The following is a 26,644-nucleotide window of genomic DNA, read 5'->3' on the forward strand; positions in this document are numbered from 1 at the left end:
CAAACTATATGAACTGAATTGTGACTATAACTCAATTTTTTTTTTCTCTTTTTTTTTTTTTTTTTTTTTTTGCTTTTGCTTTTGGTGGTTAGAAGGACTAAATTAAATTTACCATTTACGGAATTTATTTGATTTGAAAGGGAGATAATATGTTGAAAAGTGTAATGAGAGTTCGTCCAATCAAATCAATGGCAGAAAGAAAGCAAAGTACAAAAATGGAGAAATTCCCATTATTATTCAGGAGATTTTCATACTGCAAAGGGAAAGAGTAAAATGGAGTGCCCAATGGGGAAAGCCATCACATATTGAAACATTAATTGGGACAAATAGTAATCTCTATCTTCAAGAAAACCATTTTCACATCTCCCATATCACCTCATTCATTACGCACAACATAACTTTGTTTCTTTCAAATCAATTAATAAAACAAAAACTCATATTCTAACCTGTCACCTTTCAAATAATTATTTATAAAAATTTAGATGGTTTAAAATTTAAGGACCAAATTGATTTATTTTGATTAAAAATATATATTTTAAAACTCAAGGACTAAAAACATATATTCATCAAAATTTAAAAACTAAAAAGATCATTTTTCCTATATATACCTAATGAGACGATAACTCTTTCAAAGTTCAAGTTTGGTTGGGTAATTTTTTTTATTGAAATTTATCTACAACACGTGACTAATCATTAAGATTTCGTAAAGTGCAAATTTTAAAATATCCATGATAATTATTCAGGTTTTAAATAAAGGATCGTAATAATTCTAAAATAAAAACATTAAACTATATATATATATATACAACAAAAATAGAAAAATTTCAACAAAAGTTCAAACTATTTGAATTATCAAATCATTTAAAACCTCTTAATTCAAACTTATTAAATCTGCATGAGCAATTAAATTTTGACGACCTTCCTGTACGTGAAAATATCAAAACTCATATCTAGCTAGATATGATTTAAATTGATTGTTTTGAAGGATTTTTCTGTTATTTTGATGTCTCATCGTACATTATCAACTTATAAATAAACCTAATATTAACTAAAGGATTAATACACATCGATCAAAATTGTATTGTTAAAGTCCTATTCGATCATTATTTCTATACATGTTAAAATAAACTCGATTCAAGGGTATACTAACACTCAATGGTATTCAAAATGTTAGAAATTCAATCTGCTACTATTCAATTGTTATAAAAAGAAGCAGAATTTAAAAAGAAAATGTTGATAAACATAAATTTAAGAAACAAAATTGTTATTGAATTTGAAGACCGACCAATAACACGAATCCATCGGTTTGGTTTTCGTCTCTCAGAATGTACAAAGAAAAGAAAAGAAAAGAAAAGGCCAACATAGAAACTATGAGAATGAATAATTAGGTTGGGTGCTTTGTGTTGGGTTCTCAGGTCTTGCAATAGAAATGAGTTACGGCATTAGTGGCTGGAATAGAAGGCGGAATATGGTGGTGGAGGAATGGCGGCAATGGAAGAAGATGGCGAGGAGAGGGCGGAGGAATGGCGGCCGGAGAAGAAGGGAATCCTGATGATGCTGCAGTGGAGAAGAAAGGGACTGAAGTTGCTCCGCCGTAGGGCATTGAGATTGGCCGCCAGCAACAGTTCGGTAAAGATTCAACTTCCATTTTCTTCTCCATTGCTCTCTCCTGATATTAACGAATGGTAACACGCGAAGAAAAAAGTAAGAAATCCATGCTTTTCTTTTTTTTTTTTTCTTGTTTAAAAGAATTATTTTATTTTAAAGGTTTGGAAACAACAATTAAATAAATAAGAATGACAAATCGACATAGAGATGGTTTGCTTACAATCTATTTAGTTACACACCTTGGTAGAATGAAAAAGTATTAATAGATAATATAATTCTAGAGCTAAACTATATCTTGCTAAATTTGAGAAAATCATTATTTAATCAAATACTTTGTTTGGACTTCATAAGTTTTGATACAATGTTAAATCATCAACCAATTGAAAAACTTTTCCTTTTTTACAAATGTGAAGTGAAGAAATCAAATATCTAATTTCCAAGTCGTAAGCACAAGATCCCTGGTAAATTAACTTATTTTAACAATCAAGTTTTCGGTTGATGGACTGACAAATATAGCATCATATATAAAATCTGTAAAATGGTCAGCTATCAAATAATTTTCTTAAAATGAAAAATGAATCAATTTTAGATATGAATAAATAACATAGAAATTATGGGGAAACAAAGTCTTAGTCATGAAAATACCTGGTAGGTAGGAAAGAAATTCGGAGAACTCAAAACAGAAGGGTTTGCTCTTGTAGCCATAGAAGCATGTTTCTCAAGCTGCTGCAACATAAAAAAAAAAAATAACATATTCAAATAAAAACCAAACATAAAATGGGTTGAAATAACATAGAAGCTTCTCAAAAACAATGTTAATAAAAAAGGGATGGGACATTTTCAATTATATAAAAATGAATCAAAATATTTGTAAAATATATCAAAATTTCAGATCTATAATGGATGGATACCAATAGAAGTTAGAATCTAAAATTTACTATATTTTATAAATATTTTCTAATCAAAAGTAATCATCTTATTATTAAATCAGAAATAACAATAAAGAATGTGATCAGCAAATAACCTCACCATTATGAACTCAGATCTCTCAGAATTTGATTTGTTTAAGTTACACAAATTACTTGGAGCACAGCCATTAAGGTTGTCCTTTTGATCTTCAGATGGACAAGGAGGAGCAATACCCAAGTTCAAGTCAATATCACCCGTGTCTTTTTTATCCAACCAAAAAAAGCAAAAAAAAGCAATTTTAGAGAGAGAGTTTATATATTTCTTTTATTCATGATTGCATATGAACAGTAATTATAGAACGCATCAAATAAAACATATGACAATGTACAGTACTGAAAGTACTGTTTGTGTTTTTATTTATCTTTCATGGAGTGTAGTAGACTTTGTATAAGAATTATAAATAAAAGAAAAGGTAAAAAGTTCCTTTTTAACTTTGATGTAGTAATTATATCAGAGTTTCTATCTGTGGATTAATTTAGACCATTTGTTGAGAATTCATAACTATTTCACTTAGTTCCATTTAAAATTTAGCTAACTTAAAGTTAACTAATAAAATTATCACTTTTAGAAAGTCCTACCATAATAACCAACAAAATATATAGGATAATTATTCTTCCTAAATAAGTCGAGAAAAATAGAGGAAGATTGTTAAAGTGACTGAATGATCTAGGTTTTAGAGGACAAAGGTTTAATCCTGAAAAAGATATGAAGATTAAGAAAGATAAAAAATCACTGAAAAACCACCTACTATCCATTTGATTATAACATTTCTCTCTATTATATCTAATATATATCAAATTAATTCCTAAATTTAAACAAGTTTTATATACATGTGAAAATTATGCGCAATAAATAAAAGGTTAGTATGGGAAAATGAGTTACTTGAATACCTTGGTTTTCAGATTCAAAAGCAAGCTCCATCTCATAGGAACTCTGATCAAAATTGGTAACAGCTTCCCTTCCATTATATTTTATGGCAGCCTTATCATATGCTCTAAATTACAGCCAAAAAAAGCGATGTCAAACAAAAAACATATTATCTTTATCTTATGGTAAAAAAAAACCAATGGGAAATTATAATGAAATAAATATTTATTGAGCTTAAATAAGAACTGTCTTTTCTGACCTTGCAGCCTCTATCTCACTATCAAACAGCCCAAGATACACATACCTGCACAAAACGCCCCAAAAATCACCATACCATACCAACTCAATGATTTCTTATTTTAGAAATGAAACCATTTATGAAAATTAGGGTTTTTTAACAAGTGTATCCAAGTATCAAACAACATAAATTAGTACAATTTCATATAAGTTGAGTTATGCTTAGATATTTTTGTATTCGATTTAATAATTTTAGATTATTACATGGGTTTGAAGATTAGATCTTTAAAATCTAAATTAAACTCCACGATACTTATAAACTAACAAATAGATTAGAAACTAAACTCAAAAGAATGAATACATGTCAACTATCGTTAAATTGTGTTTATACTAGCCCTTAAAATGGTTCTAATAGCCCGTAAACACCCACGTTATTATATAATAAAAATCCAAAATTTTAGAAAATGACATTTCTAAGGACTTATTTGTATTGTATTGAACCATGTTATTAAGAAAAAAAGGACATAAAGTTATCTTTCAGTAGACAGCTCCAAACAACCCTTTCCCAAACTTTTCTCAACTTTTTCACAATGAAAAGTAACTCCATTGGGTTCATCAAACGCCAAAGAAACAGTAAAAAAAAACAAGAAATAAATATCAACAATGGCTGTAAAAAAAAGGAAAATTATGCTTACTTCTTCCCCAAGAACTGCCCCATTCGAGCTTCCCATCTCCCACATTTGTGCAGAGTAACACCTCTGAATTTAGAACTTCCTCTTGAAAATCCAGTGCTCTGCCTTCGAAGAATATGTACAAACTCCTCTTTACTAAAATTACCCATCTGCAATCCGCCATTGAAGCCCGAAAATATAACTTCATAATCGAACTTCATAACATCAGAAAAATGGAAATTAATCTCAACCATATCTTCACCTGTTTAATTTCTTCATTATAGTCGTTGATATTGAAATTTATATCAGCGTGAACTCCTCGAAACTTTATTGCAGCTCGATCATAAGCCCTATAATAAAAACCAAAAGATTTTAGGGCCATTTTTTCCCTAATAGATTCAACACAGACATTTCAGTGAATTTTTCTACCTGGCTGCAGAATGAGCAGTATCAAAACCGCCTACAAGAATCACAAACTTATTACGATCAACATTTGAACACAAAAGGGGGTTTCTAAGAAATCGATAACCAGAACAAATGGAAGTTTTCGATTATACCCAAATAGACTTGTTTCCCACTATCCCTGTGCATAGAAACAACCGATTCATAAGCTTAAACCCAGAAAAATGAATTGGAAATCGATTGAACTAAACAGAGCGATTATTGAACGATTTTTACTAATTACAAACCAGATATGCGATTCCCATCTCCCTGTTCTGCGATAATACGTAACCCCTCGATACTGGGAGCTTCTTGATTTGGGGCCTCGCCGACCCTTTTTCACCGGATGAGCAGATTGTTGAACCATGATTCCGTTAGTGGCTCTAACAAAATCGGAGTCCACCCCTTTCCTCTGAGAATAGACATCGGAGGAAAACCCGCCGGCGACAGGAAAATGAGCCTTCCGGTCGCGCTGATCATCGTTGCTGTTGTTGAGGATGCTGAAAGAGAAAGTGAACCCACAATCGGCATTGGAAGAAGAGTCGTCATCGCCATTGACGTTGGAATGATCGGCGTTAAGGACGGAGGATGAAATGGGACTCTCAACTGCGGAAGGAGAAAAATTGAAGGGTTGTAAATCGGTTCCACCGGAAGTGAAATCTCCGGGGAGAACGCGGAGATTGAGGTCTAACATTGAAATCGAGTGAAACAAGGAAGGGAAAAACAGAGTGGTTTGTCACCGGAGAAAGGTTGTTCTATGAAAAGGGAGGAGTATTATGAGAATTGCAGGCTTGTGAATGGAAGAATTGGGTAGAAATATCCATGAAGAAGGTAAGAGAGGGAAGAAGGAGAGGATATTGAGGAGAGTGTTTTGTGTTGTCAGTGGTCATCTTGCTTGCTTTTCATGGCTGCTCTGCTCTGTTCTGAAAATCATTTTAATTCCTCACGTTATTTAAATAATCAAATGGAAAATGGAAAATGGAAAACTTTTTTGTTGGCCGAAGAAGACGGAGAGAGACTATTTGTGTGTTTCTTTTTAAGATTAATAGTTTTGATATTAATCAAATATAGAAATATATATATATATATATATATATATATATATATATATATATATATACACATACATATATATATATATTTTAAAGAGTAATTTACCACCCAAAATATTTAAATGCCCGTAACAAAATAAGAAAGAGATTTATATTTCTTTGCTATTTATTAATCTGGAATCATCTTGATGCAAGTAGATTTATTAATCTTGGGTCATCTCGATGCAATTAAGGCACGAGATGGAATAGTTAAAGACAGAAACCTTTCGTTCCAAGTCATTTCGGGGTAATGTATACCCGATATTGAATAAAATAAAGATATAATTAACTAGAGGCAAAAGTCTCTCATCTCGAGGCAATGTAGGGTCGAGATCGAATAAAATAAAGGCAAAATTTTGCCACTAAGGCCAAAGATCGTGTATCATGATCTAGTTTAAATTTGGAAGTCATCGTTTAAAATGGAATAAAAAATCGTGTAGATCTACACTTTTATCTTTCATCTCAGACCATATCGATACATTGTATGCCTAAGATTGTATGAATTAAATGTAGAATTCTTTCATTCCAAGGCATGGTATGTTGAGATCGTGTATCAAAATCTACACGATCGTGTATCGTGTGCTGTTTAGGATAATTTTAATGTTTTACATTGTGGATTTGTAAGCTTTTTTTCATTTTTAAGATTGTTCTATAGAAAGTAAACATTTTGTCGGTTTATTATATTTTTAGAAAAACCTCCTAATATAGTTAAATTTATCAAAATTTTATTTCAATTCTTTTGTTATACATAAAAATAACTCTAATTTCTTTTTTTATTTTATGGATTTAAAAAAGCTAGAGACTCAATGTAGATTTTGTCTTTAACTAAAACAACTTAAACTTGTCTTTACACGTTTTTGGAGAGTAACATATGAATAAAATCACCAACGTTGGTGTTTTAATTACTACAAACAATATGGAGGACATTGGAGAAATTGGTGTCTTTAAAACCCTAAGCACCTTTAGTTTTCCTTCCATTTTCTTCCTCGCCTAACTCATGCACTCTCTCGACTCTTTCTACACTTTGTTTGTCTTCCCATTTCCTTCCTTCACACCGTTGTAACGTAATTGATTTAGATCATTTTTTTTTTTATGTCTAAGTTAGTACTCAAAGAAGTAATTTATTAATTTAGAAAAGTAAGGGAAATTAAATAATTGACATTTGATCAAATGAAGCATTATATAGATAACGGTCCAATGAAAATTAGGGAGTGTGTGTGTGTGATTAAAATAAAAAAGTGAAAGAAAACAAAAGGAGTACTGCTAATTGGGTGTAAAAGATTGACATTGACACTTAATAAATCATGGCCAAAACTAATTACTTTAATAATCATCATTTTAAAATATGATTGTTGAAGGACAAAACAAAAACAAAAAAGAGAGGGAGAGAGAGACAATAATGATCCTTTGAAAACCACGAAAGAACATCCTAAGTTTAATGATAAAATCCTTAAAATATACAATTAATTACAAACTACAATCAAATCCACCCCCTTACCCAAACACAATGTTTTAATTCTCTTTTTCGGTTTCTTTTAAAAAAAAATATAATAAAACTACCATATATTTCTAACAATTTCGAAAACAGAAAAAATCCAAAGATCTACAATAAAAACTACCAAAAGACGAATTTGTCTACATCATTGTTTAGTTTTTTTTACACGTTTAGATTTGTCTATCCCAACCTAAACAATTTTTTTATGATTTTTTTGTACGTTTAAATCTGTCTATTTTTTTGTACACGATCGTTTAGATTTTATTATCCAATAACAGTTTGAAAAAATACATGATCTTGAATCAAAATAATAGTTTAGAAAAAAGAAGATGATGGAAAGAAAAAAAATCAAATGAGAAAGAGGAGAAGAAAGACGAAACGCAAGCGCAAACTTGAAATATTTAAAAACAGTAACATTTTGTTAGACAGGACAGTTTATTATATTTATTAAAATTTACCTATTTTTTATAAAATTTATAGATGAAATTGTTAGAAATAACATTAAATCGTATATTTGATTATAACTCATCGATATATCACAAACTTTAAGTTTTTAATTAATCATTGAAATTTAAATTAGGACTTTTTGTCATAATTTCAAATATTAACGTATTTATGTGAGTAAATCTAAATACATATAAGAGGAGGAAAGAAAAAAAAGCATAATGTATGTTCAATTATATCGAGTATGGAGGAAAAACTTTAAACTTTGAATGTTAAAATAAAAACTTCTTCAAACTTCGAAGATACGATGATAATTTATTTTTTATCTTTTTAATCATTAAACTTTCAAATATCTTAATTTAGTCCCCTAGAAGTATATATTTTGGACTTTAAATCTTGCATTTAAAAAAAAAAAAGGTATTTTTCATGTGTTTTTAGTTTATTTTGTTTAAATAATATTTTAAAATTGTAAGAACCTAATTTTTTTTACTTATCTTTGATTTGAACCCTTTTTTAAGGTGCAAACACAATTGGTTGGTTTTAATACTTTTAGGTTAATTTCTTAATTAATAATTGTAAATAGTTGGATCCCATATTCTTCTATTATTAGTGCATTATAATGATTCAATTAACCTTAGTACTTAGATTTCATTGGTCTTTGTTGCTTTGTGATTTTTTCTTAAAAAACAAAAACATTTTTCTTGTTATTGATTATGGCAAAGAGAAGCATTGTATGGTTCTCCTCAAAGAATGATTTTTTTTTTTTTTTGTTCTTTTTACAAAATAAAAAACTATTATGATGAGAAATATTATAATTTATAATTAAGTTTCCTTTTTTGCAGTGTAGCTTGTTGGAAGATATTAGTTTGAGTTTGTACTTTTTTTCCCCTTTTTTGTGTGTTTCTTTTATGTCCAATCCCATTACCTCAATGTGCAATTTCACCAAATAACATAAAAGAATAAAAGATCTTTTTGATTGTTTTACCAAAAAGAAGAAAAAAAAAAGACTTATACAATTACACCTAATAGTTATAAATATAATATCATAATTTAAAATGTTTTTGTTTTAAAAAAATGCATTAATGAAGAAGTAGTTTTCATAAAATGCAAATAATGATGTTGTTATTGTCTTTGAAATTAGGTCTTATAATTAATTAAGGTCTTTTAAAAAATATAAAAGAGCAGCAAAATATTTACATTGTATAAAATAATTCTGAAAATAGAAAAAGTGTAGAGGTCATAAAAATTTTCCGTCAAGAATCCTCGTAATATATTTGGTAACGCGATTTGGTACAAATTTAATTAATTGGGTTTAGATTTGTCCACGATTTGGCTAGCCCAAATCTAAACCATTTTTTTTTAAAATTTGGTATAGGATGATTTAGATTTGTGTGTTTAGATTTGAGGTTCCAAATCTAAAAAAAAATTCAAAATTTGGTATACGATCGTTTAGAATTGGAAATTTGGTATAAACGATTTTTTTCAATGTTCTTTATACAATATTTTTTAATTTTGGGTAATCTAATTTAAATCCCTAACCAATTTTTCCAAGATTTTTTATACACCTGTGTAGAAAAGAAAAGGAGAAAGACGATTTTTTTCAATATTCTTTATACAAAGTATTTTAGTTTTTGGTTACTCTAAATTTTTTTAAGATTCTTTATACATCTGTTTAAAAAAAGAAAAGAAGATACAATGAAAAAAAAGAGAGGAAGAAGACGATAAAAAATCGCGGAGAAGAAAATGATGGAAGGGCAAATCCGAAATATTTAAAAAATTGCTAAATTTATTGGCTTTGTTACACGGCCCGTAAATATTTCAGTAGTTTGTTATATTTAGGAAATTTCCCTTGACTTAATCTAGACTTACTAGAAAAAAATGAAAAAGAAATATTTACAAAATAGTAAAATTTCTAAGAAATTAAAGAGTAATAAAGGATAGTAGTTTGTCACTATTTATCGATATCTATTAGTAATTTTTTTGTAAATATTTTTGTTTGATTTTAGTATATTTGAAAACAACCCAAAATATTACAATAATTTTGGAATTCCAGTTTAAGCTTTTCGAATCTAGATGACTTACGAAAGAAAAATGTAATATTAATAAGAATACGAGTCAGATGAATGTAAAATATTACAACGCAAGATACCAATAGATACAAATAGAAATATAGTTCTAAGGTTCATCCGGAACTAAATATGATATTTTTTTCGCTCAAGATTCATTTAATTTAAGGGTTAAAATATTTTGGTTCTTACTTTTTAAAATTGAGTTTTAATTTTTATATATTTTTAATTGTCCGTTTAGATAATTTTAAAAACTTTAGATTTAGTCTCCTTAGTGTTAAAATTTCTAACCATTTAGTTAAATAATAATAATAACAACAACAACAGCGTGCAGGTAAGAAAATACAAAAATATGTAAATATATTTTTAAGATGTATGATAAAAATGGTAATAAAACTTTCTTTTAAAAGAAAATAATAAATGATTAAATCCAGCTGGTAGGAGTTAAATTTAGAATTTATTGAAAATACACCAATTTAAGAATAAAATTGACAAACAATAAATTCAAGGGATCTTTTAAAAAATATAAAAAAACGACAAAATATTTATAGAACAATTTTGAAAATGCAAAAAGCCTAGAGGCCCACCCTGTAAAATACAAAAAATGTCTCGTCATAATGCACGTAATATATTTTGGTAACGCGATTTGGTACACGGTTTAGATTTGACTACCCATATTTTTAAATATTTGGTATACAATCGTTTAGATTTGACACACGATGTTTAGATTTGAGGTTCCAAATCTAAAAAAAATTCAAAATTTTGGTATACATCGTTTAGATTTAACATAGTTTACATTTGCATACTCATCTAGATTTGGCTATACGATCCTTTAGATTTGGGGTTGCAAATCTAATTTTTTTTTTCAAAATTTGGTATACGATCGTTTTGATTTGGCTACACAATTGTTTAGATATGGATTTTTTTTTTCAAAATTTGGTATAAACGATTTTTTTTAATATTTTTTATACACAATCGGTTATTTAAATGCCTAACCAATTTTTTCAAAATTCTTTATAAACCATCTGTTTTTAAAAAAGAAAATAAGAAACGATGATACAATGCATGTAGTGAATGAAAAACCAATTTTTTCAAGATTCTTTATACACCATCTGTTTAAAAAAGAAAAGAAGAAACGATGATACAATGCATGTAATGAATGAAAAAGAAAAAGAAACTGGAAGAAAGACATGCCTAAAAAAAGAGAGAAAAACAAAAATGAAGATAAAAAGAAATAGATTTGGTTACCCAAATCTAAAAAAAAAAGTGGAAGAAATCCCAGAAGAGTATAGAGGAAGTCGATAAAAAATCGGGATGGAAGGACAAATCTGGAATATTTAAAAAATGGCTAAATTTATAGGCTTTGTTATATTTAGGAAAGTTTCCCTAAATTCAAAATATAAGGTCCACAATAAAATTATAACTTCTTCCTAATTGAAAGTTGAAAGTATAAAGTTGATTGGTCGTGTATGGGTTTAATTCTTTGATTCTTTTTTTTTTTTAATTTATCTATTTGAATTTTGAAATTTCTCCAAAATTGATACCAATCGACCCCTAACTTCAATTTGGAACTATCAATGATGCGATGAGTTTAATGGCAAATCCAAAGGTTTTTTAAGGTCAACTATTGATGAACAAAAAATTTGGATGGAATTGGGAGCATATATTAAATTAACTTAACTATACATATATTTGATTTCTCCTAAGTTCTACATGATCACTTGACAAGTTGCATTTGTCTCATTTGATAGAGAGAGAGAGAGAGTAAATATATAAATGGTAATGCCCCCAAGTTGAATAATAATATCATCCCCCACTTGATCATTCCTTAAAATAAAGCTCAATTTTGATCCATTTTTGTGTAAAGATATTGCTTTCAGAAGATTCATACATAATTCTATGCAATTTGAGAGAGATGTGACGTTGATTTCATAACATTATTATTGGAAAATGATACACATTTTCTTTTTCTTTTTCCCTAATTAATCTTATAAACCCAAGATTCTTCAATATCATAGATATTATATATATATATATATATATATATATATATATATATATATATATATATATATATATATATATATATATATATATATATATATATATATATATATATATATGTTTGTTATTGGTCTTTCATATTTATTTATAGATTTAATTTTTGTTTTCAAATTTTCAGGTTTCAAAATATATTTGTGTTGTAGCCATTATACTTTACATGAAATATATATTTTAAAATGGATGTAATTCGAGAATCTTTCGATGGTCATCTAGTTTACTATTACTCTCGAGTCCAACACACTATCGAAATTAGTGTGTCGAAACCGTTGAAAATATACTTAGAAAAATACTATAAAATTTCAAAATCTATCAATATTTGACATTGGTGAATGTGTCTATCAATTGCTTAATGATACATGAACATGATTATTATAGTCTATCATTGATAGATTCTAAAACTTTGTTATATTTTTTAAATATTTGAGAATTTATCGTAAACTTTTACTTTAAAGAGAAAAACATTTGAAAAATTAAATGACCACTATAAAGAGACATCGTAATCACAACACACCAACTCTAAAAGATAATACAATTTGCTTTTAATTAAACATTCCTCAAGTTTTTTTTTAAAAAAAACAAAGTCTAAATAACAATAAATTTAGGCTTCAAAATCTTATTTAATTACTACCTAACATCTATGTATGAAGACACTTAATTGTCTCTTCCTTAAGCTTAAAAGCCCTTGATTTAAAGAGAGAGACTTCACCAATGGTTTTACTCATACTTACCCTAGAATAAACATAGTGAAAAGAAGGTACAACAGGAATTTAGATATCGAGAAAATATAATTTATAATAAATAAAATATAATATAAATAAGAAATTAGGAAAATGAGACTATCCTAAATTTTTCTCCATTAACTCCATTTTATTTGGAATTTCAATCTATATGTTAGTTACAAACCCACTAAGACCTCTATTATAGGCAAAATGACAAAGTGGCAAATGATGAATACTAATAGAATGTCATATTGAGACACATGAACAACAAATTGAGTAATTTGTAAATTGCCACTTTACAATAGACACTAAGAATGAACATCTATTTGGCACATATTAACATAATATATATATTCATTTATAATACATCATTTGTTTTATGGATTTGTATGTCATTAATTTCCACCATATATATATATATATATATATAACCTACTTTTCTAATGTAATGTTTTTCCAAAAAAGACATGAAAGCATGATTTGTACACTCATAAGGTTTGGTTGAACATGCCTTAATAAAGCAAAAATGACTTGATAAAGTTTAACCAATAGCCTTCACCAAATAATAATAATAATAATACCATACCCACATACTTCTTATTATCTTTTACATATAAATATAACCCAGATTTAAAATATTATGTGATATGTCAAGGTATTGATAGATATTTCAAGAAAAATTATAAAAATAAAAAGTTTTGAAAATCTTATTAAATTTTATAAAATTTTCACAAAAATGTCAAACTATTTATGGAAGTAGCAAAAAAAAAAAAAAAAAAACTAGATGAACTTTTATCAACCTCAACCAATGATCGACCTGTATTAATTTTTATCATTAGTTTATGATAGTATCAATGATAGGCTTCTGTCAATTTCTATCACTAATACAACGTCCTTACATTTTTAAGGAATGTAAACATTTTTAACTTGTAAATAGTTTCGTTCATTTTTTTTATATATAAAAAGTCCCTTAAATATATACTTGCCTTTTCAAAATGTTTATTATTTATATTCTATTTATCTTAAATACATTTCTTTTCAATTATACTTTATAATTTTTTACGATACACTAAAATGTCAATGTTGGACTCATAGAAATGTGAAAATATCAATAAATAATATTAACATATCAATAACTATATATAATATTAACATATTAATAACCATCTCTATTGGTATGAGGTTTTATAGGGTCAAACCAAAAATGAAATAATGAGAATGTATAAAGAGTGAAGAATATCATGACATTAGGATATATCGTTCCTTTTATCACATTGGCATTGGGTATGAAAATGTTAACATCCTTAGTAGTAGTATGAATGTGTATTTATATGAACCCTACAATGACTACCATTCACTATATATAATGACTATTGGTTTCATTTAATTTGGCTCTTTTCCTACTTCACCAACTTCCTCAATTCTAAACTTAATTACAACTTGCTTAAGTGAAGTACGAAGGCAACTAATTAAAAAGGGGTTGTGTTATATATATGTATGAAATAAGGAACTTTAGAGTAAGACAAGGCTACTCTTTGAGAGGTCAAGATGGTCTCTATATCACTTTAAATACACACAAGTTGAACTATAATATTAAGGTCATTTCAAATAAAGTATATTTACAAAAAGAGAATTTTGGGAGGACAATTTGCAATTGAACCGAATTTATAAAACTAGGATTTTGGGTAGACTCAAATCTTAAATATTCTATTTTTTTTTTGAAAAAAATTGAACCATACTTAAATTGATTAATTTTTTACAAGGAGTTACATCAAATACACAGATAATTTACTCATTGTCCTAACAACTTAATAATTATCTCTAGCTTTTCAAATCATTTAAGCTAAAGTATTTATTAGAACTCTCTCAAAATTCTCGAAAAGTGCTTGTTTGAGAACTATCAAATTAAACATTCTCGAACTTTCTTTCTCAATTATCTTCCATTTTTGTAGTTTTACTATCCACTTTGAGATCTATTGTTGATCCTGAATGCAGGTATGTTTTTATTTTTCGTTAAATCAATAGTTATTTTGGACTAATTATTTTCTATTCTTCTTTTTTTTTTTTTTTTTTTTTTTTTTCTTTTTGCTATTTTTTTAGTGTGATCATGAATGCATGTTTATGTTTTTTTTTTCTTTTCGTTAGATCTATAAATATTTTGAGAGCTTTTCAACTATTTTTTTTAGAGGCAATATGGACAATACCGATATGATTTTTCATTTTACAGTTATATTTCAATAATCCTCTGTTTTCACTCCATTGTTAGATTGAATGAAAATATTAATTTACATTCTTTAGTAAAATACAATCGTACATGCATTTTTTTTGAAGAAATAAGATTGTATTATTTTGTAGGTTTCATATAAAAATTTAGATGTGTATGACATTTTACATCTTTGTTTAGGTTTATTTAGCTTTGATGAGCTTCGTGTTTCAAACCATTTGAATTATTTTCTATCCTATGAAATCCAATGAAATCTCATTATCATTTGGATAAAATAATTTTTGACAAAATGACTACTTTTATAAAAAACTGTAAAATTTTAAAGTTAAATTAGAGTGGTTTGGCCGGATGTATTGAAAGTTAACTTCTGTCAATGAATCATGTTCATAAATCTCAAATAGTAATTAAAGAACTAATTATCTATTGTGTGAGAACACTAAATGTGATTACAATGATTACCATACCCTAAATTTGTTCTAAATATTACATCTTCGGGCAAAATGATGTGTTCCTTGTAATGAATATGTTTAAACAAATAATCAAATCCTTGAAACATAGTCGTTACATTTTAGCCCAAATTTTAATTTTACGAGCAACCAGAATGTCCAATTTGATGGCTGACCTGACAAGGGCTCTCCTTAAAAAGCTCATATTTAAAATATCAATTGATCGGAATTAGTTTCGATGAAAATTGATTGTTATTGTCACAATTCTAGAAATTTAGTCGTTTAGAAAAAACAGATAATAAGCAAAAGAGAACTTTAAACTCACAATGCCTAATAATTGAAATTAAAACTAGAATAAATGATACAACAGAATCTTAAATCACTCCATAGAAATCTACACATATATACAAATATAAGAAATGGTCATTGAATTTAAATACATAACATTGGTATACAAAATTTTTAACGCAGAATTATATTTTAAAAAAACTCGACATGATTCAAATTCAATTTGCTTTTGTTGTAATAAAATAAGCATTACATAATATACTTTCATATATTATATTATAAAATAATTACACAAAATTTTAGGCATACGATCATTTATAATCAACCTAATATTCTGTAAATAGCTATAACCATTTTTATTGTTCATAGAAAATTGTTTAAATAGAAGTTCAATTTCTGAATCAACTACCCAAAACACTGTCACGTCGTAGAATCAATTGTTTTCAAATTACCTACACTAACAGACAATCCTTGGTCGCAGTTCCTATATGTAAAAAAGAAACACACACACATCAATACACAAATGGAGGCGTTCAAATCTCTGTTTTTATACCCCAGCTTAGGCACCTAAACTAATCTTAGAAAGCCAAACAGGCCCTTAATCATAGTTCCTATATACCTCGCATGCAATGGTTGAAGAACTAGAACAATGCGTTTAAAAATCTAGCAAAGACAAATCAAGACTTAACTGGAAAAATGATATACCATTGAAAAACAGAAGATAAGCATATGACAGTGCACATAACATCACAACGAAGAAATGATATAAAGCTGCACTCATCTGTAATTTCGGTTTAACTAAACAAAGAGAAGCAATCTAGATAAAAACGGGAGAGCAAAACGGCAAAAGTTAATTATCTATGTTATTTCACTCTTTGTTCTCCCAAATTACTTCTCTTCATAAACGCAATAACAATCAAAAGCAAGAATAACAACTCCTTAACAAAATAGATTAACAAAAGTAATTAAGGTCTATGAGATTTTTCAATAAAGAAAAATGAAATTACTGGGAAACACCAAGCCATTTTGAGAAGTTCTCAAACTCTGTGTAATCGCTGTCTGAGATCATCGTCTGATACCAAGCCTTTCCTGCGGCTCTGATAGCAGTAGCATCCTCCTGTGAGTTCAAGTACAAAAGGGGAAAAGAAAATCAAAACCGAGGTTAGGATGTTCTACAATAACAAAATGCAGTTAATATGAACAATTCAACCACCTTATTAAACACAACTTGTGGTCACGGGTATCCATGATTTTGGTTCGAAACGAGAAATACAGAGAAGTACACAAATTTTTAAGGAAAAAACATCTTCCTCAAGAAGATTAAACAAATGTAAATCATCAATTGACCAAAAAGATTAGGCTAATGGGTTATGGTAAATTACTAGTACTAAAAAGACTGAGGCAAGCACACAAAAAAAAGTGTTGGAGAATTCAACCCATCTCGCCAGTTTATAACCATATAATATTGCATCTCATAACTCAAACTATAATCAACATTTTGATTACAAACCATTCTATTACAAACTATTACAGTCTACAACAAAATGGAAGTACAAAGAGTCAACAGTACGCATAAAAATGGATATATATACAAGTTATGTGATATCTTGAAATAATTAGACATAAAGCTTAAACAACAGCAGACCCCATAACTGAGAACCTCATACAAAAAATCAAATAGAATGTAAACATGCAATTAAATGGCCAATCAAAATAAACCACAGCAAATAATGAAAACCAACCCCAAAAGAAACAAATAATTAGAAGTACTTGAAGGCAAGACAAGTCTAATATGAACATATCCATTACTTGATTTCCAAAATAACGTAAATAACAATAGACGAGCAATATGCAAAAGATCTCACAAAGAACGTAAAAAGGTATACCTTTGTAGTCAAATTCCTCTTCTTGTCGAGTTTCTCCTTTTTAGCTTTAACACGTTGCTCCTCTGCCAAAAGAGCCATTCTTCTAGCAGTCTTAGCATATGGGTTAAGCTTGAGCATGGCGTTCAAGTTCTTCAATGGGTTCTTCTTCAATTGAGGTCTCTTAACATTCTTTTTAATTGGCTTCACAACAGATTGAACTTCATCGGAGTTAATAATCCTTGACAAATCAGCATTCACCATCTTAGACCTAGGAAGGACATAACCCTTCTTCTTCTCTGAAGGCTTCTCAAAAGATCCATAGATAGAATCAAGCTTCTCAAAAGCAGATTTGGTCCAGATCACAAACCTCCCAAGATGCCCACCAGGAGCAAGCTTCAACAAATTAAGCCTCTCGACGTTAGCAATCTCAACTCCAGGAATGTTACGGAAGGCCTTAACAAGCTTTGCACCCTCAGCTCCGTAAACAATCAATGGACCCTTACGAGAAATATAACGACGATTCCTCATTTTACCCTTACCAGGACGGATCGCATGGCTATCTTTAGCCTTCTCAGCATCAGGAAACGCCCCAACCTGTTTAAGAACCTTGATTGCTGCAGAGGTCTTCTCAACACCTTCAGCCGAGTCACTCACAACAAGGGGCAATTCAGGGACAGACTCAATTCGGTGACCACGAGCAAGAACCAACGATGGAACAGCCGAGGCAGCGATAGCCGACACAACAGCATACCTCTTCTGGTTCACATTGATCTTACGGTGCCAACGGCGCCAGATCTTAGTCGGAGCGAACATTCGACCACCACGACACATGTTTCCAAAAGCACCCTGACCAGCACGGTGAGTACCACCGCCAGGAACACGTGGAATACGAGACACAGCACGTCCGGTACCCCAGGACTCAGCGGAGGTCTGGTGACCGGCGCGCTTGCTGACGGCGTAAGGCTGACGGCTGTTCTTGGAGATGTTGGAGTGGACAAAGCTAACAATGTCCGGGCGAATTGAAGCCTTCATGACGTCCGGAAGAGGGACGGTGGGCGCTGCATCGGTAGCCATGTCCCCTTCAAGGGACTGGACGGAGACCAGGGGGCGGGCGGCAGCGGCCATTGGAGAGAGTGATTGTGTGTGAAGTGAAGAACAGAGGAGAAAAACGAAGGGAAAGAATTAGGGTTTTGAGGCTTCGTGTTTATATATATATATATGTGAATTTAAGGGTTTGCTGATTGATGTCGCAAAAATGGATCTAATTTTTTTAAAATAAACGAATTAACTAGTGAAAGTACATCATTAACCCTAACATCTACACTTAATGTTGTTTTGGCATTATTTTCATTTGGTAATATAACATATTTTAGTTATTTTGTTTATCTATTTTTGTCTTTCTTCCTTCAATTTCTAAGGCTCAATTTAACTCATTTGGGCCACCCAATAAATAAGGATGGCGCCAAGCCCATTTGTTGAAACCCAAGACTTTGAGTTTTGAAAAAAAATTAAAGTTTCCTTTGATTATTACAATTGACGGTAATTTTAGGGATTATTAGGTATATAGTAATATTGTTAATGTTTGTAAATATATCAAAATCTATCGATGATATATTTCTAGGAGTGATAGACAATAATGATTTATCAATCAATATTTACAACATGGTTTATCAGTAATAGAATTCTATCATCGATAGATTTTGACAGATTTTGTTATATTCACAAATTTTTTAAAATGTTGCTATATACTTAATTAATTTGAATCTAGTTGCTATATTTACAATAATCTCATTGTTTTTTTTTTTTTAATGTAAAAGACTATTTTTGTCATATATTTTAGTCAAATTTGACTTTTTTTTTAAGAAGTCTTTTAGTATTTTTCAGAGTCAAATTTACCCCTTTTTTCTTTTATTTATAATCGATTGATGTGTATATATTTCGTATTTATAATGATGGAAAGAGAGAATGTGTAATAAAAGTTATTTACATTATATAAAATTTACATATAAATTTCTTTTAACCATATGAAAAATGAAAAGTAGAGTAATTATATTAGAATCCAATATCTCTAGTCTAATTTAAACTATTTATCTTATTTGAGAATCATTTGGTGTAAATGTAATGATTTTTTTCTCGGAGATTAGGTTGATTAGAAAAGATAAACAATACCATCTATACCAGGGTATTTTAAAAAATATAAAAAAGCGGTAAAATATTTATAACAGTTCCAAAAAATCGAAAAAACCCAAAGGTTCATCGTATAAAATTCCACGTCCTTAATAACGCCCTTAATATATTTGATATGGCTACAATATGTTACAATTTGTACGCGATCGTTTAGATATGGGTACAATTTATGATCGTTTAGATTTGAGATCTAAATCTAAATGATTTTTTTTTTAAATTTGTTACACGATCGTTTAGATTTCTTTAACATTTGGCTACATTTTTTCAAGATTTTTTATTATTTTTTTTACACGTGGCTACTCCAATCTAAATGATTTTTTTTTTCAAGATTTTTTATACACAATGTTTTATTTTTTTAAACAATAGTTTACATTTAGTTACTCAAATTGATCTTTTAGATTTTGCTATTTTAGAAGAAAGACGATGGAAAGAAATCACAGCGAAAAAAAAGAATAGGAAAAGTAGAAAGACGATGGAAAAGATTAAACAACGTAAATAAAGAATTGAAAAATAAGAAAAATGATGGAAAGAAATTGACAAAAAAAATAAAAAAAGAAAAGAGAAAGACGAAATCGCAGAAGATGACGAAAGAAATAGCATAAACGAATAGTAAAAGAAAGATGAAAGAACAAACCTGAAATATTTAAAAAACGTCTAACTTTAAAGACTTTGTTATACTTACGTTTACGCAAGTTTCCATATAATATTTCAATTTTAGTTTTTTTTATAGAAATAAAATACAACAAAGTTGAATCAATAAATTTATGTTAGATTTTGAGAAACCCATGAAAACAAGTTTTTCAAGATTGTAGTACGTTTTTTTCTTTTTTCTTTCTTTTTTTTTTGAGAGGGGGGTTGAGTTCTAACATAATTTCTTTAGGTATGTAATCAAAAAGGAAAAATAAATCTTTAGATAAGATAAAAATAAATACAAGAAACAATAGCAAATCAAAATTAAATGTAAATATGGTACGTATATGAAGAGTGGGGTCCAAATAGAAAGACGTCCCAATTAATAACGGTTTGCGCTTAAAATGCCCGATTTTGATCTTAAAAGCATAATGGAAAAATGTGATCAAAAAATCCCAAGAAACCTATTTATAGTTACTGGAATTGAGGCTCTTCACAGTGCATTTATTTGTCACCTACATTCAGTTTAGTTCTAAACTAGTCAATACGAACCTATCCAACTTGTTGAGATACTCAATAAAAATCCTCCAAAATCAAGAGGCGTTAGTTGCCCAGGTTTGGAATATTAATAGATATATCATCAATTTATCAAATTTTACGTACAAAGAATAGAACAAAATAAACCATCTTTTCTAAATAAAGAATAGATTAATTTCAAACAAAGAAGGAAAGAAAGATAATTAAAAAGTATAATCTACAATTTAAAAGATATTGTTATTAAACTAAATGCGTATTTAGAATGACATACAACAAACAAAATTTCAAAAATTCTATTCTATTAATTTTTTAAGGTCGGCAACGGTAGCCAAACTTGGTGTCCAGATGTTTGTCGGTGAAATTGCCAAAAATGGCATCATCTGATCAACTGGAGGTGGTGTTCAGAGTTATTGTCAACCTTTCTAGATTAAATTAGAAAGAAAAAAAGAGGTAATCTATGAACTTAAGCAGTGTTTACTAGCCATAGAAAAGGGTATAGAAAGCCTCGACTTCCTAAACCCTTGATCCAATAAACAGTGTTTACTAGCCATGGAAAAGGGTGTAGAAAGCCTCCACTTCCTAAACCCTTCATCCAAATAAAAAGTTAGGCTTAGGATGCCTAACCCATTCAATCACACTTGGCAAACAAACACCCCCAAAGGTTCAAATTATCATCCCTGTACATTTTTTTTTATGAAAGAAACATTATCCACGGATGAAATAAGAAACCTCAACACCTAGAGACACAAGCTTATGGCAATTATTAACTAAAATCCAACCATACGAAACACAAGCTTATGGACAATTATTTACCAAAATCCCATAAGCACTTGTAGAATTTATGGAAAAGAGAAAGAGAGAAGAAATAATAATTATAACTACAAATATACAGTACTTAAAATGGAGTAAAAAAAACCATAAAATGTTCTTCAACCATCAACAAAAATAACAATCTCACATTTGATAAATGAAGCTCATAATAGTTTAGGATTCACAAATGCCCACCTTCCAGCTACTTCGAAACTTCAGAATCTTAAGCCTCTTCTAAAATACCCAAGGATGTAATAGAAAATAACAATATCTTTTTTTAAAGAAAAAACATCCTAAATCTTCATATTCTTCAACCCAGGAGAAAAAGCTTCAACAACAATAATCTTCATTTCAGAATCTTTTTCTTTCACAAGTATAAGCCATAACATACAGAATCTGATATTCAACTCTGAATGCAACCAACATAAAATAATCGAATCAGTTTCCTTCAAATGATCATACTGAATCAATAATTTGATTAAACAACTCCTAGAAGCTTATATACTGCACTCTACCACATGGTATAAAAGATAGATCAATGTTTGTTAAGGTTTAGAACACATCCGAGAGTTTGATTAAATCTCATATTCAAAATTTAAATACCACGAAAACATGAGTAAAAGAATCCAAGTCAGGAGAGTTTTTACTCGAAGTCAGGAGAGTCATAGCTTTTCAAATTAAAAAGTTGAAAAGATTTGTGTGATTCAAGTCCACCTTGGGAATGCAAAACACATCATCAATAACATGTAAGTTTGAAAGTATGAAATGTAACCTTCCCCCTGCAGATTGCTGCTTAGCCCCATGCATATATAGTCATCAGTAAACTATAGTATACACTCTTTAAGGGTTGCTGCTTCTAGGCAAACCTTTTGATTGTCTCTACACCCATCTCTTTTGTCAACAAGGGGACATTTATGACATTAGTTGATGATTCAGTCCAAGTTCCACTCAATCATCATCTTCAGAGCTTCCTTCATCGCTAGTGTAATCACTACTATCGTCATCTTGATCAAGAATATCCAATTGAACATGCCTAACTTGAATTGGCTCAGGAGGTTTATGCAATCCTGGAAGAGCATTAGGCCTCAATTGTGGCTCATCAACTCTAGTAACAGGAAGAGAGTCCATTGGTGGTAATCGCACAGGGTCCCCAGGCTTCCATCCAGGAGGGGGCATTGGTAAATCTCCAGGTAACTCGACAGGCATTCCAGGTTTCCAGCCAGATGGGACAGTAATATTTGGAGGAAGCAGACCCTGAATAGCAGCCATATTAGAAAGAGGATTAGCATCTACTCGCACCGGAGCTGGAGGCTCAATCATCGGCTCAATAGTTTTCTCAGTGCTTTCAACTGCTTTAGGCAAACCAACATCAAGGTTTGCAAAATTATACAACTGAGACGCACGCATTTGCTCGTCTTGCGGAGCAGGGGGAAGTGCTCCACGTAATGGAGCTTGTCCAGCACCAAATTCAGGTGGTGCAAAAGTAGTATAGCTTATCCTATGAGCATACGACAATATATCAGATAATCTCAACTGGGATGCAACTGTGGTCGAACACAAAGATTCATTTTCAGCACCACCCTCTGTCTTAACCCGTCGAGGACGCTGATAATCCGCATAATCATCAAACAAAACATCAAGTACCTGCTCAGCATCCTTAAGCTTATTAGCAAAAGCACGAAGAGCAGCATCTTTAGCTCGTATCTCATAAGCAATCTTCTGCTTAGAGTCTTGAAGATCAAGAATCTCCTGAAGCTCGGCAACAGCTTCAAACAACTGCGTCTGCAGGACATTAAAGAGCGACAAAATTTCTTTCGAAGAGGACGGAGTAGAATCAAGAAAGGTAGAGGGTGAGGACTGGGTTTGAGAAGTAAGAAAAGTGGGAAGAGACCCTCGAAATGCAGTGAGCCAAAGGGAGCGATTGGGGGAGACTTCAAAGAGCTTGGAAGCTAATGAAGCCATTTGAAGGAGAAGTGCTTGAGCTCGAGGAAGAGGAGGAAGTAGGGGAAGGAGAGTGGAGGAAGGGGTGGAAGAAGAGACATTGGATTGATTTTGGTGATGGGATTGTTGAGAAGGGGGCAATTTAGGTGGAGTAGGGTTTTGAATAGAGGGAGAATTGGGATTTGTCAACCCCAATCTAGCTGGGGATTGAACAATTTGATGCTGAAGCATATTTTTGTGTACTTCAACGAATTGTATTAGGGTTCATACACAAATAGAGAGCAAACAACTAAACTCTAATATGCCCAAAACAGAATTCAATCTAGAGAGTAAGAACACCAAGATATCTAGTGTAATCATACAGAGTTATAATGGAAACAAAAACCCCCCAATCAATTATAAACCTTCAAAACTATGAAATACGCACTGAAAAATCTCAAAGGAAAACAGTTACCGACATCGATTTAGCCACTGAACCGTAGCCACACCACCGGCGCACTGCCGCTGAACGGATACCCAAAATTTCTCTCGCAGATTCGGCGTCCACCTCAAACAGCCGCGCGTTATTCTTCCTCTCTCATCTCATAGTGGATTTCCAACCCGAGAACAAAAATATGAATTTAAATTGGGGCGACCGGGGATATAACATTTGAGTTTAAATTAATTAAGGATATAGCAAGAATAAAAAAAATTGCAAATATGACAAATTTTAAATACAATTCCAAGTAAAAGACGAAAATGCCCCTGTAAGTAGATACATTTCACGCTTCGTACACTTCGTATTCCGATTTCTTCGGTCTTCACGTTTTCCTTCCATCTTCCACTTTCTTCTCCTTTCTTTGTATTCCGATTTGGTTTTCTCTTGCCGGTGCCTTCGTTTTCTGCTTCGCTTCACGTTCTCGACTTCATCATCTACAGACTTCTCTGCTTTTCGTTATTCTCCACTTAAATTGTAAGTTATTTGTTTTTCTTTTGAAATAATAAGTTGTTTTCATAAGGTATCTTTGTTTTCCGTTTAGTCGTAACCTGTTTGAAATAGATTTCTTTTTCTTTTTCTATTTGTTTGAAATCGATTTCTTCATTTTATGTTTGGTTCTGCTTTATTTTTTAGTTTATGTGTTGTTACTTAGGGTTTAGGGTCTATCAGTGATATATAATATCACTGATAGACTTGAAGGATGTTTAGTTTGTTTGCATTGGAATGTTATTAGATAATTTAGTTTAATGTAAATTTTTATGTGTTGTCGTTTAGGTTCTATCAGTGATATGTTTCTATCAACTTAAAAAGGATGTTTAACTTGTTTGTGTTGGTTTGGTATTAGATGTTTTAGCTTAATCTGCATTTATTATCCGTTATTGCTTATGGTCTATCAGTAATATAGTCTATCGATGATATGTTCTATTAGTGATATGGTCTATCAATGATATGGTTTATCAATGCTATGTTTCAATCTTTGATAGACTTAGAAGATGTTTAGCTTGTTTGACTTGGGAAGTTAGTAGAAGTCTAGTTTAATGTGTTTTTTTTTTTTTTTTGTGATGTTGCTTAAAGTCTATGAGTGATATGTTTCTATCACTGATTGATAAATTTGGAGGATGTTTAACTTGTTTGTGCTGGAATGTTTAACTTGTTTCTATCTTGATAGACTTTAAGGATGCTTAACTTGTTTACGCTAAGGTGTGTTAGTAAATGTTTTATAGTTTATGTGCATTTATTTCTGCGATGTTTCTTAAAAACTATCAATGATATGTTCTATCATTGATAGATTTGGAATATGTTTAGGGATGTTTAGTAGATACTTTTGTTTAATGTGCATTTTTTATGTGATGTTGCTTAAAGGTCTTTCGGTGATTGATTTCTATCACTTAGACTTAGAGGATGTTTAGCTTGCTTGCAATGGGATGCTAGTAGATACTTTAGTTTAATATGTATTTTTTATGTGTTGTTGCTTAGGGTCTATTGGTGATAGGTTTCTATCACTAGTAGACTTGGAAGATATTTAGATTGCTTGCATTATGATATATATATTTATAAACTTTCATTCAATATTATCATTTCAGGTTGTTCAAGAAAAGAAAAAAAGATGAAAACTATGGAAATAGCGAAGAATGTTAAAAATGTTAGGCCGAAGATACAACTTAACCGATCAAAGAGAATGTTGGTGATTGCAGAAGACTAGCAAATTGCAAGAGACCTATTGATTTGTCCCTAGTTTGATTGCAACTCTCTCATCGAGTAAATGGATATTGTTGTATATTAGTTTTGTGAATATTTCATGATAGAAAAGATCAACGATAGACTTCACATTTTATTTGATTTTGTTATATTGATATAGAAAAGGTTGGACCACAAGTTGAACATTGCAAGTTATGCCTTTTATATTCTTAAATAGTTGTGACTTTTTAATTGATGTTAAAATCTATTAATAATAGACAGATAGACCATAACGGTGAAAGAATTGATTTTACATATTAATATAGAAAAATGTTGGATCACAGGTGGAATAATCATTGTAAGTTATGTGCCTTTGTGTTCCCATTGAGAAATTAGAATTATACATGTTGAATAATTGCAAATTATTATTAATGAGTGCATTTTATTGAAGAAAAGTTTTGTTAATATACATGTTGAAGTCTATCATTAATAGAAGCTATCAACGATAAACTTCATAGTAAAGTCTATAAGCAATAGAACTATCAACTAAATTAAACTCCATTATGACATTACTACTTTATAATAAAGTAACATGTATAGACTTAAAATGTATTGATAAAAAAATGGCTTATTATCGAAAGGTTTGAGTCAAACAAATAGAAAGTATTTCCTTCTAACAAAAGGAAAAAAAAAGGCAACAACATAATGTCACATAATTGTAAAAATAATGGAAGTGTGCTAGTTCTACGGTTGTGACCAGCACGACAACAATAACTACATTTTGAGTGACTTTTCTTTTCATCAATCAATCTTTTTTTTTTTTTTTGTTTTCATGGTCCTTTTGCTTGACCCTTGCAAGCTAGAGGTAGTGTTACACTCATAACATTGA

At 30.1% G+C, this 26,644-nt stretch overlaps 3 protein-coding genes across 4 annotated transcripts; all 3 read right to left on the reverse strand.

The window, feature by feature from the left end:
* Positions 1-1,177: 1,177 nt before the first annotated feature.
* LOC103491207 (APETALA2-like protein 3) lies at positions 1,178-5,753 on the reverse strand. The gene is made up of 10 exons (XM_008451062.3): positions 5,042-5,753; positions 4,910-4,935; positions 4,782-4,812; positions 4,615-4,702; positions 4,377-4,522; positions 3,704-3,748; positions 3,468-3,571; positions 2,638-2,777; positions 2,254-2,334; positions 1,178-1,669 (listed from the first exon to the last, which is right to left on the reverse strand). The coding sequence occupies exons 1-10, from the start codon at positions 5,485-5,487 to the stop codon at positions 1,412-1,414; spliced, it is 1,365 nt and encodes a 454-aa protein (XP_008449284.2). The 5' UTR covers positions 5,488-5,753; the 3' UTR covers positions 1,178-1,411.
* Positions 5,754-16,372: 10,619 nt separating this feature from the next.
* LOC103491208 (60S ribosomal protein L4-like) lies at positions 16,373-18,736 on the reverse strand. 2 transcript variants are annotated; one of them, XM_008451064.3, is made up of 2 exons: positions 17,517-18,736; positions 16,373-16,747 (listed from the first exon to the last, which is right to left on the reverse strand). In XM_008451064.3, exons 1-2 carry the CDS (start codon positions 18,618-18,620, stop codon positions 16,634-16,636), a joined length of 1,218 nt encoding a protein of 405 aa, XP_008449286.1. In that variant the 5' UTR covers positions 18,621-18,736; the 3' UTR covers positions 16,373-16,633. The 2 variants fall into 2 exon arrangements, with proteins under 2 accessions (XP_008449286.1, XP_050945220.1); XM_051089263.1 differs by having other exon boundaries at positions 16,373-16,744; positions 17,517-18,724.
* Positions 18,737-21,785: 3,049 nt separating this feature from the next.
* On the reverse strand, positions 21,786-24,218 carry LOC103491209 (mediator of RNA polymerase II transcription subunit 4). The gene is made up of 2 exons (XM_008451066.3): positions 22,432-24,218; positions 21,786-22,068 (listed from the first exon to the last, which is right to left on the reverse strand). The coding sequence occupies exon 1, from the start codon at positions 23,829-23,831 to the stop codon at positions 22,608-22,610; it is 1,224 nt and encodes a 407-aa protein (XP_008449288.1). The 5' UTR covers positions 23,832-24,218; the 3' UTR covers positions 21,786-22,068; positions 22,432-22,607.
* Between the last annotated feature and the right edge of the window lie 2,426 nt (positions 24,219-26,644).

Source organism: Cucumis melo, chromosome 8 (genome assembly GCF_025177605.1).
Source record: "Cucumis melo cultivar AY chromosome 8, USDA_Cmelo_AY_1.0, whole genome shotgun sequence".
In the NCBI taxonomy this organism is placed as follows: domain Eukaryota; kingdom Viridiplantae; phylum Streptophyta; class Magnoliopsida; order Cucurbitales; family Cucurbitaceae; genus Cucumis; species Cucumis melo.